General features: G+C 41.4%; 1 protein-coding gene across 4 annotated transcripts in view; it reads left to right on the forward strand.

Moving 5' to 3' along the window:
* Nucleotides 1–341: 341 nt before the first annotated feature.
* The window catches only part of Luc7l3 (LUC7 like 3 pre-mRNA splicing factor), a 36,474-nt gene continuing 20,251 nt past the window's right edge, over nucleotides 342–16,564 (forward strand). For 2 of the 4 annotated variants that reach the window (XM_048446918.3, XM_085695674.2), the window contains exons 1-2: nucleotides 343–590; nucleotides 15,901–15,967. In XM_048446918.3, the coding sequence (XP_048302875.1) occupies nucleotides 492–590; nucleotides 15,901–15,967 (166 nt within the window). In that variant the 5' untranslated portion in view covers nucleotides 343–491. Of the gene's footprint in view, nucleotides 591–15,900; nucleotides 15,968–16,564 lie in introns of all 4 variants that reach the window. The other 2 variants (XM_048446917.3, XM_048446919.3) reach the window with 2 other exon arrangements.

Consider the following 16,564-nt stretch of genomic DNA (forward strand, 5'->3'; position numbering starts at 1 on the left):
GATGAGCACGAACGCAGCTTGCTCATCTCGTTTCCCTCGCTGGAAGATGGCACCCTGGGCACCACGTGGACAAAGGGACATCATCTCCATTCCGGGGCACTGTCAAAGCCTCCAGAGCTAGCTTGCTCTTTTTCTCGAAGTGAAAGGGGCCGACAGCCCGGGCCGTTAGGGAGGTTAGGGCCCGGCAGGCACAGCCGCGGCGGGGCGGAGTCAGCGCCTGGCCCCCGCTTGCCCTCGGCCTGGCCCGGAGGTCCCGCCCCCTCGCCGGCGGAGTCGGGCCGCCTTCGCCGCCCGGGCCTAGGCGTGTCTCCGCGGGCGCACGGCATGCTGGGAAGGTGCCCGGGCGGCGGCCATTTTGTCTTATCGGCTCCTCTTTGGAAGAGGCTTTTCGGCTTGAGAGTGGGCCGAGGGGGCGTCTGGCGACCGAGTGGCTGGTCCTTTCCGTTCGTGGGTGCTAGGGCTGGTGGGAGCAGCCGCCCGGAGGAAGCACCATGATTTCGGCCGCGCAATTGTTGGATGAGTTAATGGGCCGGGACCGAAACCTCGCCCCGGATGAGAAGCGCAGCAACGTGCGGTGGGACCACGAGAGCGTAAGTCCCGTGGGCCTTGGGCCTGTGCCCAAGCGCCTGGGGGAGGGAAGGCGAGGGAGGGCGCGGGCCAGGCCAGGCTGGGTCTCGGCGCGATTTGGGGTCCCGGTCGCGCCGCCCGGAGCACCTGACGGCTGCGGGAGGCGGGAGGGCGGCCCGGGAGGGAGGATTCCGCGCGAACCCCGGGGATAGGGCGATTTGTTCTGGGGAGGAAGTCCGGGATTGCGCTCGGCGGGCCCGAAAGGAGCACCTCGGTGAGGCCGGGAAACGCGGGAAAAAGGAAGGAAGGGCTCATTTTATTACACCGGAGCTCCAGGCTTTTTACCGCATGCGAAAGAAGGGCAAATCCTTCCGTTATTTGGGTGCAGCCATCGTGTTTGGCAGTGCCTCGTTTAGAGATGGTTTTGTTTCGACACTTCTTTGGGAAAGTAGACATTTGATACAGGTCACAACTTGATACAGTTTATCGTAAACAGTGTTTGTATTTAGCAATACTGCTAGATGGCAGTTGTGTTTAAGTCCCTCAGGTAGGCGCGTGTCAAGGTTTTTGCTTTCACAGAAACTCATTGGAGCCTTTTTACCCACTTGGGCTTAACTGTAACTCCAGCTTCGCAGGTGAGAACTGGAGAAGCTCGCTCAAGGTCTTTTGGTACTCGGCAAAAGCGACGTCTGATTTTTATAGCCCCGTTCAGCTTGCGCGGTTCTGTGCAGCTGGTTCCTCGCAAATATTATATTTTATTTTAAGTATTTTTATCTAGTTTTGAACGTGGAGCACACTGTTTGAAATCTTAACGGGAGAATAGACGGACTTTGTTTTCCTTTGCAGTTGCTATCAAACAGCAGTGAAATCAGTTGCTATTAAAAATAGGAGGAAAGGGTTCAACAAAGGCTTTGTTGAGACATTGTTTCACTTTATAGGTCAGGTTGTTCTCGAACTTGAAATCCTTGCTTAGCTCTCAGAGTACTGGGGTTACAGGCGTCTCCACGCTTGACTAACACAGATAGGCCTTTCAGGAAAGTAAACTATGCATTGTTTTCAAACAGGGTTTGAGTAATGTAAAAATTTCTTTTGCAGTGGAGAAAAATGAGGTGGGGGTACATGATTATTTTAAAAAAGTGTTTTGACTAAGGTTGTATGGAGGAGGTGCCTGACTCCAGAGTAGTATAAAAGTATTCTTAGGTATAATTTATGGTGTTGGCTGTTAGTCATATTAATCTGTGTGTTTGTGGTTGATTTCAACATCTGTGGATTTTTAAATGTTTGTTTTCCCCTTCATTTGTCGCAGTATTAGTCTAGACTCTTGGTTATGTCTTGACCCTGTTGCCTTTTTTTGGCCTCTGTCACTGTGAATTTCTCTTTCTGTCCCCCCACCGCACTTAATTCTTTTTTTGTTTGTTTGTTTTGTTTTTGGAGACAGGGTTTCTCTGTGGCTTTGGAGTCTGTCCTGAAACTAGGTCTCATATTCCAGGCTGGCCTGGAACTCATAGACTTCCGCTTTCTCTGCCTCCTGAGTGCTGGGATTAAAGGCTTGGGCCACCACTGCCAGACCCACTTAACACTTCTATCTAAGCTTTTTTGTTTTGTTTTGTTTGTTCCAGACAAGATTTTTCAGTGTAGGCCTGGCTGTCATGGAACTTGCTCCATAGACCAGGTTGGCCTCGCAAAGATCTCCCTGCCTCTGCCTCCCAAGTGCTGGGATTTAAGGCGTATGTCACCACTGCCCCACTCAGTCTAAGCTTTTAAAAAAGTTAGTAAACATCAGCTGGGCTTGGTGGCACACATCTTTTATCCCAATACTGGGGAGGCAGAGGAAAGTGGATCTTGGTGTATTCAAGGCTAGCCAGAGATTCTCAAAAATAAACAGCAACCAGGGCTAGAAAAATTATGTTTTTCTCCCCTCAAGCACAAATAGGACTTTTGTGGTCTAGATTAAAGTGAAAAGTAATTTCATTCTTTACATCTTAGTTTTGAACATGTTGTGAAGAAAGGCACATGGTAATGCATGTGGACAAGTTTATGACTTTGCAGTGGTGAAAGTAATGAGGTTTTGATGTCATCTCAGCCATAGATGTGCTTTCTCTTTGGTTTTAATGCTTTTTATTAATAGAACATTTAGTGATTGTCATCAAAATATTTCATGCCTTTAATGTCGAAGTTGCATTGTATTCTAATTTCAAGGATTTCCAGGCATTTAATTGACATTTCAGACTCTGTCTTCAGAGTTAGGGGGTGGTGCTGGTGGTCCTCACGAGGAGTAATAACATGGGGCCTTGTCTGCCTGGTTTCGTTGTGTATCTTTGGCTGTCCTGGAACTCGCTCTGTAGACCAGGCTGGCCTTGAACACAGAGATCTCCTTGCCTCTACTTCCCAAGTGCTGGGGTTTAAGGCCTATCCCACCACTGCCTGGCTGTGACTTTTCTAAATAGTGCAGATAGTGTAGAGTAAACATGGGGAAGGAAGCTCTTGGTGTTACTTGCATGCCAGAGGCTGTGCTTTTGATTGCTAATAGAAACTTCGAATGTAAAGGGTTCACCATCACATCACATCACTGTGGCCTATCATTGCAACGGAGTTTTGCATTTTTATTCCATTTGGAAATAAATTCCATTTTTTTCTTAATTTTTTATTGTATTTGGTGGGTTTGGGTAGATAGGGGGGTTTAGGGGGGTTTGGACATAGGGCCTCTGGCTTTATGACTGAGAGAGAGCCGTCTGACTCTTATTTGAACATTTTTTCTTTGCAATACTTGGATTAGATGGAGAAAAGCCACATAACTGAGCAAACCATTTTGTTTTTACTTTTTTGGAATAAGAATAAGAAAATACCAAAAAAAGAAGATGTGGAAATGGAAATCAAGCCTGATGTAGTGCGTGCCTGTAATTTTAGCACCCTGGTGGCTAAGGCAAGAGTAAATCAGAGTTCCAGGCTAGCTTAGGTTAACCCTGTCTCAAACAAAGCAAAGAGAAAAAAAGATTAAATTCCAATTTATATATATATATATATATATATATACATACACACACATATATAATATATAGATATTTAGCAGTCAGAATAGAAATTTGCATGGCGGTAAGTGTGTGTGTGTGTGTGTGTGTGCTTAGTCTCAGCACTCTTTGATTATAGACCAATCTGGTCTATATAGCAAGGTCCAGACTAGCCAGAGCTACATAGTGAGACCCTGTCTTTTTTTTTAACGTTTATTTTTGATATATATGTTTTGCCTGTATGTATGTGTGCCTCAGCTCCTGGGACTGGAGTTAGAGTCAGTCGTGCTTTGCCTCCTGGTTGTTGGGAATTGAACCCTGGCCCTCGGGAAGAACAGTGTTCTTAACTACTGAACCACGGGGGGAGGGCAGGGGAAACTTCATCTTGTTGTTAATAATAGTTCTAAGATAGGTTTTCTAAAAATGTATTTGTATTTATACACATCCCATATACATTTATTTTGTGTGCTATATGAGTGCCTGAATATGTGTGTGTGTGTACCATGTGAATGCCAAAAGAGGGAATAGGACCCCACTGGAATTGGAGTGTGGATGGTTGTGAGCCACTGTGTAGGTGCTAAGAGCCAAACAGCAAGTACTTTATTTTTTTTTCCTTTTTTTTTTTTTTGGTGGGGGTGGGAGGCAGGGGTAGGGGTTTGGTTTTTCGAGACAGTTTCTCTAGTAACAGCCTTAGTTGTCCTGGAACTCTGTAGATCAGGCTGGCCTCGAATTTACAGAGATCCACCTGCCTCTGCCTCCCGAGGGCTGAGATTAAAGGCGTGTGCACAAGTACTCTTAATTACTTTCGTTGTAAGATAGCCTTATTTGACTGATCCGGGTAATTTTAATTGCATATTTCTGTATCCCTCCAGCCTAGCACAGTGATTTTAAAAAAATATTTTACGTTTATGTAGGGGTGGGTGAGTGTGTCTGAGGACAATTTAAGAATGTTGTTCGCTCCACCTGTAGGTTTCAGGGGTTTGATCATTAGATTTGGCATCAAGTACCTTTTACAAGATGCACCATCTAGCTTGCTTCTTTTTTTTTTTTTTTTTTAATTGGGGGAGGGAACTGAAAATGACCTTGAGTGCGTGCTCCTCTTGCCTCTACTTCCAAGTGCTAGGAAAGTACATTGTTAAAGTTAATTTCATCTGTACGTTTAAAAGTGTTGCTTTATAAAGCTTATTCTTTTTAAGAGACTGGGTTCTGTGTAACAGAGAGCGACCTTGAACTCTTGATATTCAAGTCTTTACCTCCCTAGTGCTGGGTTTATAAGCATGTCAAGAATATTCTTGGATGGGGCTGGAGAGATGGCTCAATGGTTAAGAGCATTGCCTGCTCTTCCAAAGGTCCTGAGTTCAACTCCCAGCAACCACATGGTGGCTCACAACCATCTGTAATGAGGTCTGGTGCCCTCTTCTGGCCTGCAGGCATACATGTAGACAGAATATTGTATACATAATAAATAAATTTAAAAAAAAAAGAATATTCTTGGGTACAGTTATGGTTATTTTACGCACGCACGCGCGCACGTGTGTGTGTGTGTGTGGTGTGTGGATGTGTGGATGTACATGCACTCATGTACACTGCTGGAGTGGGCACTTTTGTGAATGTCAGAGGATAGATAACCTGTTTGGAGTTTGGTTCTGTCCTTCTGTGTGGGCTCCAGAGATTGATCTTGGGTCTTTAGGCTTTAGTTGCAAACACCTTTATTGGTTGAGCTGTCTCGATGTTTGCTTTCGTGGGGGTGGGGAGTGGCAAAAAACACAAGCCCTACGCTTGTTGAGTCTTTAGTGTAGTAGTGTTAGTGCCTTTCAGGCTCTTTGAAAGTAGTTTTCACCCAACAGCAACTCTTTCAAGCATTCATTAACGTATGCCTGTGTTTGTGCTTTGCATATTTGCAGCCACTGGTGGTTTTGCATTAAGCAGTTTGTCCTACTTTTGGTTGGTGTTAACTTGTAAGTAACCTTAGTAATGAGGAAAGCATGCGATTGTAACTGCCTGGGGTAAGTACCTTAGGATCCAAGTGGAAGATTTTAGTGTTGCCAGAGAAGCCCTTAGAAGCTGTGTTATAGAAGATTACAAAGTCTAATTTGGAGCTTTTAGTATTTGTTAATGTGATAAGAATTTTGTAGTTCAAATTGAAGGCTTACATTCAGAACCTCCTTCCAAAAGTGAATTTAACTGTGGATGATTGTAACTGACTTTTACAGTGTCTGCAATTGCATGCGGTTTTATTTGCTGGGAAAGGGTCTTCATAGTTTTCGAGGCTGGTCTTAAGTGATCCTCCTGCTTCTAGGAGTGTACTCCCACATCCTGCCATGACTGAAGTTGCTTTTGTCGTGTACCTTAATTCAAGCATAACGTGTTTACTAAAGGTTACTATGAAGAGAATTGAACTAAATGTACTTCTAAAACTTTTGGAATGTTAGCAGATATTGTCACTGACAGTATCAAACGACTTTAAAAAAAGATTGTTTGTTTGCCATACTGTGTACAGGTATTGTTGGAGACCACAGGAGGGCTTTGAATCCTCAGGAGCTGGAATTACCTGCCATTGTAAGCTGCCTAATGTGGGTGCTGAGAACCAAACTTGGATCTTTCAGAAAAGCAGGAAGTACTCTTAACTGCTGAGCTATTCCTTCTTCCCCAAACTTACTATTTAAAATATCTGTCCGTGTTCTTACTTGAGAAAAAAATTCCCCCAATGCCTGAGGTAAGGAAGAGGTTCAGTTTAGGAAGGAAAATTAAAGGTATAAAAATTAGTGTCTACAGGGGCTAGGGATGGGTCTCAGATGGGATCAGCACTGCCAAACTTAACAACCTGAGTTCAGTCACTAAGACCCATATTTGGAAAAGAGAACCAACTCTCACAAGTTGCTTTGTAACTTCCAGATGCATGCTGTAGCATATGCACACCCACATATATACAAAAATAAACGCGCAAACACTTTTTAAAATTAGTGTAGTCCATGATACCTACTATTAAATATTAAATGCCTGCAGGCAACTCAACAGGTTAGAAAGTGTTCTTTCCAAGAGACTCTAGTCTAAACCTTTTCTGGGCAACTCAAAAAAAAAGACTTTGCTTCTTTTCTGGCTGTTGGTCTGACCTCAGAGACTTCTTTGTTGCTTGTCCTATCTGAGAGTCTTTGCAGCTCAGCTCTACTTGTCTGAAAGGCACTATGAACTTTTATTTTGGGTTTTGGGGAGGTATCCACTGGTGAATCTGGTCAGTTTCAGAGACTTCCTGAAACTATTTTGAGTTGTTTATTTCTAGCTTCCCTCCTGAGTGGAATAGTTCAAATACCACCCCTCCATTGTTTGAGGTGGATCTATAATACCTGTCTTAAAGATGTCTTGTATCTCTAAAATACAAAGATGTAATGGAGATCCCTGAACAGTTGGGGGCTTCCTCCCGGACCTGGGATTAGGCACAAAGCACACACAAACACCTGATATCACAGAGAAATCCTTTATTAAGCAGGGAACAAAAGTTAAAGTGACTGCTTCTGACTCGGTCAGAAAACAGCAGCAAATGACCTTGCAGGTGTAATTTTTAAGATGAGGAAAACTATGCTCACATTCCCAGAAAATGGACTATGGATATTTTACTTTGCCTAGAATGTTGGTTACAAGTTGTTATAGATAATGGTCAGAAAGAAAACTAAACAAGGGAGATTCGATTCAGAGTTCATTTTTTTAAAGGGGGGGTGCTGTGGGGCAATAGTCTTTTATCCTGTCACTTGTATTATTTTTAATAAAATGCTGATTGGCCAATAGCCAGGCAGGAAGTAGAGCCAGAGCAACAAGAATGCTGAGAAGAGGGAAACACAGTCTGCATTCGTGACCTAGCCTCAGAGGAAGCAAGATGTGACTGCCTTGCTGAAAAAGGTACCAAGCCATGTGGCTAACTCAGACAAGAATTACAGGCTAATGTAAGTTATAAAAATTAGCTAAGAAGCCTTAGTTACTGGGCCAATCAGTTTATGATTAATGTGTAAAAAAAAAAAAAGATGAGGAAAAGGGGGAGGTCTGTGTTAGAATGGACTATAGGATACAGTGGTAAAGGAGATATGAGATGAGAGAAAGGAGGCAGGGGTGTTTTCCCAGAGAGACAAAGGACTGCCTCTGGGTAGAGAGAAGACATATATGACACATATAAATGGTGGTTTATAAAGATAAAACGGGAAGCCCTGTGTTAGGATGAAGTGTTTAATTTTAATTGGGCATTTTAACTAGGTGAACCAAAGGGGACTTCTGATTGCCGGACTTCAGTACTTCAATAACTGGTCTTTGGTAATCAGCCTCAGGAGGAAGAAACAGCCAGTAAGGGAATAGACCTTGGTGGCTGGCTTGAGGAATGTAATCTAATGGTTTTTAGTGAGGCAGAGGGAATGGGGAGAATGGGAAGGCTTGCGAGAGCCACATGTTCAAGTGTCCTGATGTGGGTGCCCTTCTGTATGTTATGAATATGTCTTACCATTGGTTAATAAAGAAATTGATTTGGGCAATAGTCAGGCAGAATAAAGCCAGGCAGTAAATCCAAGCAAAGATACAGGGAAGAAGGAAAAGGTGGAGTCTGGAAGACCTGGAGAAGCAAGATGTGAGGTAACAAACCACAAGCCTCGTGATAAAATATAGAATAATAGAAATGGGTTAATTTAAGTTGTAAGATCTAGTTAATGATAAGCCTGAGCTAATGGACCAGTTTGTAATTAAGCTCCAGAGTGATTATTTGGGAACTGACAGATGGGAGAGAAGCCTTTAGTTAGTGTCCCTTCATATGATACATTGCATAAATAGTGAAAGTACATTTGCTTACTAATGGTTTGATATCTGTCTTGTGATAAAATACCACAGCAAAAGCAATTAAGAAAAGAAATTTGGTTTACAGTTGCAGAAGGTTGCAGTCTTCCATGGCAGAAGGAGCACAAGGCTGGCCAGCCATTCTTTACCTGGCCATGCAGGAAAAGAGAAAATATAGGAAATGGACCCAGACTGTAAAACCTCAACCTGGCTCAGCATGCTTTCTATAAGACTCAGCCTCCTAAAGGTTTCATAAACTTCCGAGACAGTGCCAACAGCTGGAGACCAAATGTTCACACACATGTGTAGCACAAATAATAAAAACCCAGAGACATACCTGTCCTTAGATGTGATTTTCACCAAGGGAGATGGCTACTTCAGTTCCTTTCAACAGAACTGCATTGTTTTTAAATACTAGCAGAATTGTGTAGGCACAACCCTCAGGCCTGAGATTGTCAGTGGAGTGGCAAAAAGTAATTGGTAATGACTGCAGTGACCGAGTGTGAGTACTACAGTGAAGAAAACCAGAGGGTGCACAGAGCGTAGGGTGTCTGGCTAGACTTGAGAAGGCCTTTTCATTGAAATTGACCTTGAAATACTGGACCCTAAAGGCTTGGTAGAATCAGCCTGAGGAAGGGCAGAGAGAAGATTGAAGGAAGTGAGTGTTATTGGGAAATTTTAAGTAATGTTACAACTGAGGCCTTTGGGTATCTTGGAAGGGGAGTGAGTGGGCAGATACGGGAGAAAGAAATTCGAACTTCATTATATTGAGAAATGGTTGAAGGCAGTAAAGATGTTCACTGCCCAACTGCTGTGAAGATTGAAATTTTATCATTCTGCCGGGAGGCAGAGACAGGTGGATCTTTGAGTTTGAGGCCAGTCTGGTCTACAGAGTGAATTACAGGACAACCAGGGCTACACAGAGAGATACCGTCTCAAAAAACTTAAGAAAAAGGAGAGAGAAAGAGAGAAAGGAATTTTATCATTCAGAATGTGTAACCAGTATGTGAAATCTTTGAGCCGTGACTGTAAAGCAGTGTAGACACAAAGACTAATTGATAAGTATAATCTCAGTGTAGCTGGATCAGAACCATAGCCCTCAGACTGACTCTTACAGACCCTCTGTTTAAAGCTGTCCTTGAAGTTCCTTCTGCTTTTCTTTGTCTTTTGCTTCTTAAAAACTCAATGAATTCTTTTAGCTTAAAAAAATTTAACTAGGCATGGTGGCACAACTCCCACACACCATTACTCAGAAAGCTGAGACAGGAGGAACTCAAAATCTAGGCCAGCTAGGACTGTTGGGTGAGACTATTCTTAGAATATTGGTTTTAGCCTCCCCCCCTTTTGCTAGCTGCCTTTCAAAAGTTAGTAATTTACAATAGAAATTCTGTGAGCATTCCCTAGGATTTTAAGCCAAGGACTCATATCTGTAGGTGCCTGTAAATACATTTATATTTGATTTAAATTTACATGCTAATGATTTGAAGCTGTTCTGATTGGTTACATGATCTGACTACAAGGGCAAGAAATAGCTCTACAGTAAACCATTTTTTTTTCTCCTTTCAACTGATGGTCTTGGGAATGTTTGAGAGTTTTAAGTATTAATTAGTACAAGGAAGTATTACTTACTTGTTAGGAAGCTTACTGTTAGGAGTCTGGTAGATTCAGGAAAACAAAAATCTTTAAAGTATTCTTAGTGTATGTTTGAGATTGAAAGTTTTTTTTCTCCAGGCCTTTGTGTGTGCTGGGGAGTCATCTTGTCACCAAGCTGCATCTCCAGCCTGTGACTCAGAGATGATCAGAATTACTGATCCTGCTTTTTTTTTAAGCAGTAAATAGTGTTCTCATGATTTTCTGAACATATTATGAAATTGATTTTACTATTTTTCTTGAATTTCGATAGTGCACACTCAACGCTCTCCCTCTTTTTCTCCCTCCCTCTTTCGAGGCAGGGTTTTTTTTATGTATTTATTTATTTTTTATGGATATAATATTCTGTCTGTGTGTATGCCTGCAGGCTAGAAGAGGACACCAGATCTCATTACAGATGGTTGTAAACTACCATGTGGTTGCTGGGAATCGAACTCAGAGTCCTTTGGAAGAGCAGGCAATGCTCTTAACTGCTGAGCCATCTCTCCAGGCCCCCCTCCCCCAGGGTTTTTCTGTGTAGCTTTGGAGCATGCCCTAAAACTAGTTCTGTAGACCAGCCTGGCTTAAAATTCAGAGATCTGCCTGCCTCTGCCTCCTGGACAATGAGATTAAAGGTGTGTGCCACCACCGCTCAGTAAACTTTTTCTTAAAAATAAAAGTAAACATGTTTGCAAGAAAATATTCTTAGCAGAAGTGAACTGTGAGTTTGTTCTTTTCCCACTGCTAAATACTCTGTCAGAGTAATTTAAAAATTGTATATATTCTTTCCTGACTTTCCCTAATAATTTCAACAATATCAGCATATATGAACCTGCCTTAATTTATGTTCACTATTTGATTCCTGTTGGGTATGTAAATTGTCTTTTGTCATTTCTGGCCAGGCTGAAGGGAGAGGGAGAAAGGAGTATTGGGAGGGAACGTGAGTGTGAATGATTATGTAAACTACTGGTCAGTACCTAGAAAGGTAGTGTGACTAACATGCTGGGCAGTGGTAGCACACACTTTAACCCCAGCACGCGGGAGGCAGAAGCAGGTGGATCTCTGAGTTTGAGGCCAGCTTGGTCTGTGGAGCGAGTTTCAGGACAGCTGAGGCTACACAGAGAAACCTTGTTTTGAAAAACAACAAAAAAAGAAAACACATTTTAGGTTTGGCAAATAGTGTCAAATTGTGTCTTAGCCCTGTGGTATTGTTTAGAGCATTACTTTTTCATAACTGATGCCAGATACTGTTTTATTGTCTGTCAGTCTATTTTTGGGCAGTTTGACTTGAAGTTGGTGGAAAGTTACCATTTAAAGTTTTCTGATTATAGCCAGGCGTAATGGCGCATGCCTCCTGTGACAGAGGCATGCGAGTCTGAGTTCCAGGGCAAGTCTGGTCTACAGAATTCCAGGACAACCAGAGCTATAAAGAAAGCCCTGTCTCAAAAAAAAAAAAAAAGTTTTCTGATAATACTACCTACCAAGAATGTTGGTTGTGAACCAGTTATTTCCTTAACAGTTGAAACTGTCTTACTGAGATTTAACTCTTCTGCTTTAAACTTATCAAAAAGCTAGATTGTAATTGCATTGTGGGAATTATTGCTTCCACCCCTGCTTCCTGTTAGTAGGTTGCTGGGTCCATGGTGGAGTAAAGAATTATTGAATAAAGAATTGTGACTAGTGAGCTGGCTCAGCAGTTAAGAGCACTGACTGCTCTTCCAGAGGACTCAGGTTCAATTCCCAACACTCACATGGCAGCTCACAACTGTCTGTAATTCCAATTCCAGGGGATCTGACATCTTCATACCAATGCACATAAAATAAATTTAAATTAAGGTGAGGAAAAGGCATTGAGAGTACTTGCGATAAGTATTTATATTTTTCACCGATTAATATTAAATGCCAAAGGCTAATATCTTAAATTTAGAGTGATTGGCACAATTATATCCCAAAGAAAGATAACCATATGCAGTTGGGCACCACAGTGCCTCTGTTTCCCCAGTGCTGGGCAGCCAGAGACAGGTGGATCCATGAGCCTACTGTAGAACAGCCAGACTACCCAGTTAGCAAGGTCTAAGTTCAGCAAAGGACACTGTCCCCAAAAGTGGAGAGCAGCTGCAGGAGCCAGCTGATGTTGTTAGCTTTTACACTTACAAATAAATGTAGTAAGGAGTAATGGAGGAAGACACCCACGACCACTTCTGGCATTGTCATGCATTTGGACACAATCACAAATATGTACATGTATACAGCACACAAAAATAGAAGGTATTATGTGGATTTGTTGTTATTGTTATTAATAACATTATTTGAAACACCCAAGTATGTACTACCAGTTATTCAGTGTTGTAAGCTTGATTTTTAAAACCTGCAGTTCCTGGGGAGAATCAGAAGTAGTCTAGAGTCTGAAGGTATTGCTTAGTGGTTAGAATTTGTCAGTCTGTGGGTTTTATCCATCATTTGAATTTTCAAAAATTATGATTAAAGAAATTGTATTTTGTGTTTATGTGTGTGTTGGTCTGAAGACAACTGGTGGAAGTTTGCTCTCATTCCACCCTATGGACTATGGGAATTAAGCTCGGGTCTTTAGTCTTGGTGGCAAGCACCTTGACTCACTGAGCTGTCTTGCCAGCCCTAGATTGATCTTTTTGGATAGGCCTCAGACTCCCAGTGATCCTGCCTTAATCTCCCATGTGCTTGATTACATGCACACGCTACCATGACTTTCTGTTATTATAGTTTTGTAAGGCGAGATCACTATAGGTCTCTGGTCTTGAACTCAGCTTCTGTCTTGGTTTCCTAGTGCTATAATTACAGAAATGTGCTACTATATCCAACTGAGAGGTATAGTCTTTGTTAAATATAGGCAACCTATAAGAATATTGTCTAGGGGGCCTGGAGAGATGACCCAGCGCTTAAGAGCACCGCTGATCTTCCAGACGCCCTGAATTCATTTCCTAGCATCCACTTGGCTCACAACATCTGTAATGGGATCTTGGTGCCTTCTTCTAACCTGCAGGCATTTATACAGGCAGAATCTTTTTTTTCTTAAAGAAATATTGCTTGAGGCTAGCTGGGCATTGTGGCTCATACATAAAATACATATAATTGACACTCAGGTGCTAAGACAGAGTTGCTGTGAATTCAGAGCCACATGTACTATATAATGAGTTCCAGACTGCCTTGGGCTACGGAGTAAGATTTTGTCTCAAAAAGAAGGTGGTGTGGAGCTTAAGTTGAAGAGAATGATCTTAAAAGTCAAATATTGGTGTTTCTAAGAAAAGTGATACAGAGCAAGACAGGAGGTTGGAACTAGCACCCTCAGAACCACACATGTGCATACACAAACATTAAGTTATGTCAGGTTAATGTTGTGAAACAATTTGTTTAGACTTGATACATGAAGCTCAGATTTTCACCATATGTGTATTTATGATCGGGGTGACACATGCCATTATGTGTGAGGTCGGTCACCACTTCTACCGTGAGGGTCCTTGGAATGAGCTCAGGTTGTCAGGCTCAGCACCAGCTATTTTTACAGCATGAGCCAACTCTCCATCCTCTTTAAATTTTATTATTATAATTATGTGTGTGAGTGCATCGTGTGTGTGTGTGTGTGTGTGTGTGTGTGTGTGTGTGTGTGTGTGTAATGGAGAGCTATATAGAGGCCAGAGGACAATTTTGTAGAATCCATTCTCCTTCCTCCTTTACATGGGTTCTGGATATTGCCAGGCAGGTTAACTGGTCTCACTGACCACTTTTTGTTGTTGTTGCTGCTGCTGGTGTGTGTGTGTGGGTGTGTGGTTTTGTTGTTTTTTTCTTGAAATGACATCTCACTATGTAACCTTGATTGGCCTGAAACTTATATAGACCAGACTACAGAGATCCACCTACCTTTCTTTGCCTCCTAAGGTGTGTGCCACCACTGCCCAGTTGCCCATCTCCTCTCGAACATTAGTTTTTTGAGATTTGATTTTGCTGTGTTTCCCATGCTGGCCTCAGACTTGTCACTCTCTTATATTAGCCTTCAGGGAGCTAGGATTACAACTGTGTACTTAACCTTACTTGACTTGGACCTCCTACGATCTGTTGGGTGGTTTGTTCTATCGTGTTCCCCTCGCATTAGAGGAACTTGAACCCCAGAGCCTTGTACTCACCACTAAGCTGTATCCTTGGCCTTTTCTATTTGTTTTTTTCTTTTGTTTTATTTATTTATTTTTGTTTATTTTGGTTTTTGGGTTCTTTTTTTTTTTTGAGACAATCTCATTAAGTCTCATAGCTGGCCTTGAACTCACTCTGTAAGCAAGGTAGACATTGAACTTGAACTCCTCCTACCTCAGTCTTCTGTGTATCTAGGATTAAAGACTAGTGCCACCCGTCCTGGCCAGATAGATTTTGACTTCAATTTTTATGGACAGAGCTGTAAAACCATACTGCTTTGATAAAGAAAAATCTGTTTGACATTTGGCATCAAATCCTAATTGTTGAGAAAGATTTCTTACTCAGTTTATCTTGTGCTAACTATAGAACTCAGTTTCGTTTCATGTCAGGCATGCAGCCTAGAATACTCTCCTTTCCTACCCTTCTTACTGTTGTTTAAATGTAATGCATTGATAATCACAGTAACAGTGAAATTTTGGGTGAAAGGCAATAGTTTGGAATTTTGATTAATGTGCTTTAGTTTACTAAATTAAATATGGGATCTGGAGGAGTTTCTCAAAAGTGGGCTTGGTGTGATAGAGCAAACAGCATTTATGAGACTGAAACAGAATTGTTTTGTGTTTAAGGCCAATTTGGGTTACATAATGAGACACTTTCAATGACAAATGCATCAACAGGAAAGAATTCATGTTCATAATGTTTTCTTCAAAGGGATCTAGTAAGATCTAGTGAAAGTATTGGTATGTGAAATGTCTATTACATGGACAGTTAGAGGAACTTTAGCAATAATATAAAACTAATTTATTTTAAATGAGTGTTATCTTTGATTTAGACAATGAGTCACAAGGCCTAATCTGTAAATAAAGTCTGTTAACTTCAAAGCTTGAATATCGATTGTGGGGAACTCGCTGTACAAGACACCTGAGTACTACAAGAAGAGAAAAATAAGTTAGGATAGGAAAGAAAAACTTAGAATGAAATCATTACACATTATATTCAGATGTATTACTGAAATATCGCAATGTACCTCATGTCAGTGACAAATGGATTTTCAAGAATGATGTAGTTTTTTTAAGATTATATTTTTAGTCATGTGAGTGAGAGGTCTGTGTGTATATGTGCATAAACACAGGATACGTATGCATGCCACAAGAGAGCTGGAGTTACAGGTAGTTGTGAGGCTACCAACTTGGTTTCTGGAAATGAGACAGGTCCTCTGCAAGAGCAGTACCTCCTAAGTGCCGAGCCATCTCTCTAGCCTGTTAGAGGTTGTTTGTTTTTAGGTAATAAAAATTTATTGCCAGGTGGGGTGGTGTAGTTTTTATCCCAGCACTAGGGAGGCAGAGGTAGACAGCTTTCTGGGTTCAAGGACAGCAGAACCATTCAGAGAAACCCTGTCTTGGCACACCCCCTTTCCCATTTCGTTTTTCTGTATTAATATGAGATCCATCTGCCTCTGATTCCTGAATATCATCCTCAGCTCACAGCCAGTTCTTAAAACACCAGATCATATTTGAACAGACATAATTAGTTTATTTTTAGAAAGTGACAATTCTATAATTATAACAAAAATATATATATTTTTGTCAACATGTATAAGTCGTGTTCGTACTTGATCAAAAGATGAATAATACATTAAGACAAATATATTTGGCACCCTTTCTAATGAAAATTTTAGAACTAAGCAATTTTTGAAAGTTAAGTACTTTTTTTTTTCTCTTAATAGGTTTGTAAATATTATCTCTGTGGTTTTTGTCCTGCGGAATTGTTTACAAATACTCGTTCTGATCTTGGTAAGTGATTTTTCTGTTTATCTTTTTATTATACTTAGAATTAAACGTCTTTCACCGGGCATGATGACACAAGCCTATAATCTGAGCAGGAAACAAGGGGATCTTGAGTTGAAGGCCAGCCCAGGTTATGTAATAATAAAACCTTGTATCCAAGTAAAACTCAAAACTGTTTTTGTAATCCTGAAGTTTTTTTCACCTTGAAAATTTGCTGATAAATAAATTCCTACTTGATTTAATTATGAATATGTTAATAAATTTTAATTTGATCAGACATACTGGCATAATTAAATGTTCACACCTACTCTTGTAAAACAATAAAGTGAAAAGTGTTCACATGTACACTTAACTCTCTACTCTAGAACAGGCTAGCTTGAAATACACTTAAGTGGCTTAGGCTAGCCTGAAGCATAAAGCAGTCCCTCTCCCTCTACTGAATGCTAGAATCACAGGTATAAGTGATCGTGCCTGGTCAGAAGTGCACACCATGTTAAAGGTGTGGAATAGGCAGTAACACGGTATCAGCACAGTTTTAGAAGATTGGTCTTGGTAGAGACCTGTGTTGAAAGTCTGCAGAGGGACTGAGAAAACAATCGTTGG

Source organism: Myodes glareolus, chromosome 9, assembly GCF_982192425.1.
Source record: "Myodes glareolus chromosome 9, mMyoGla1.1, whole genome shotgun sequence".
NCBI lineage: Eukaryota > Metazoa > Chordata > Mammalia > Rodentia > Cricetidae > Myodes > Myodes glareolus.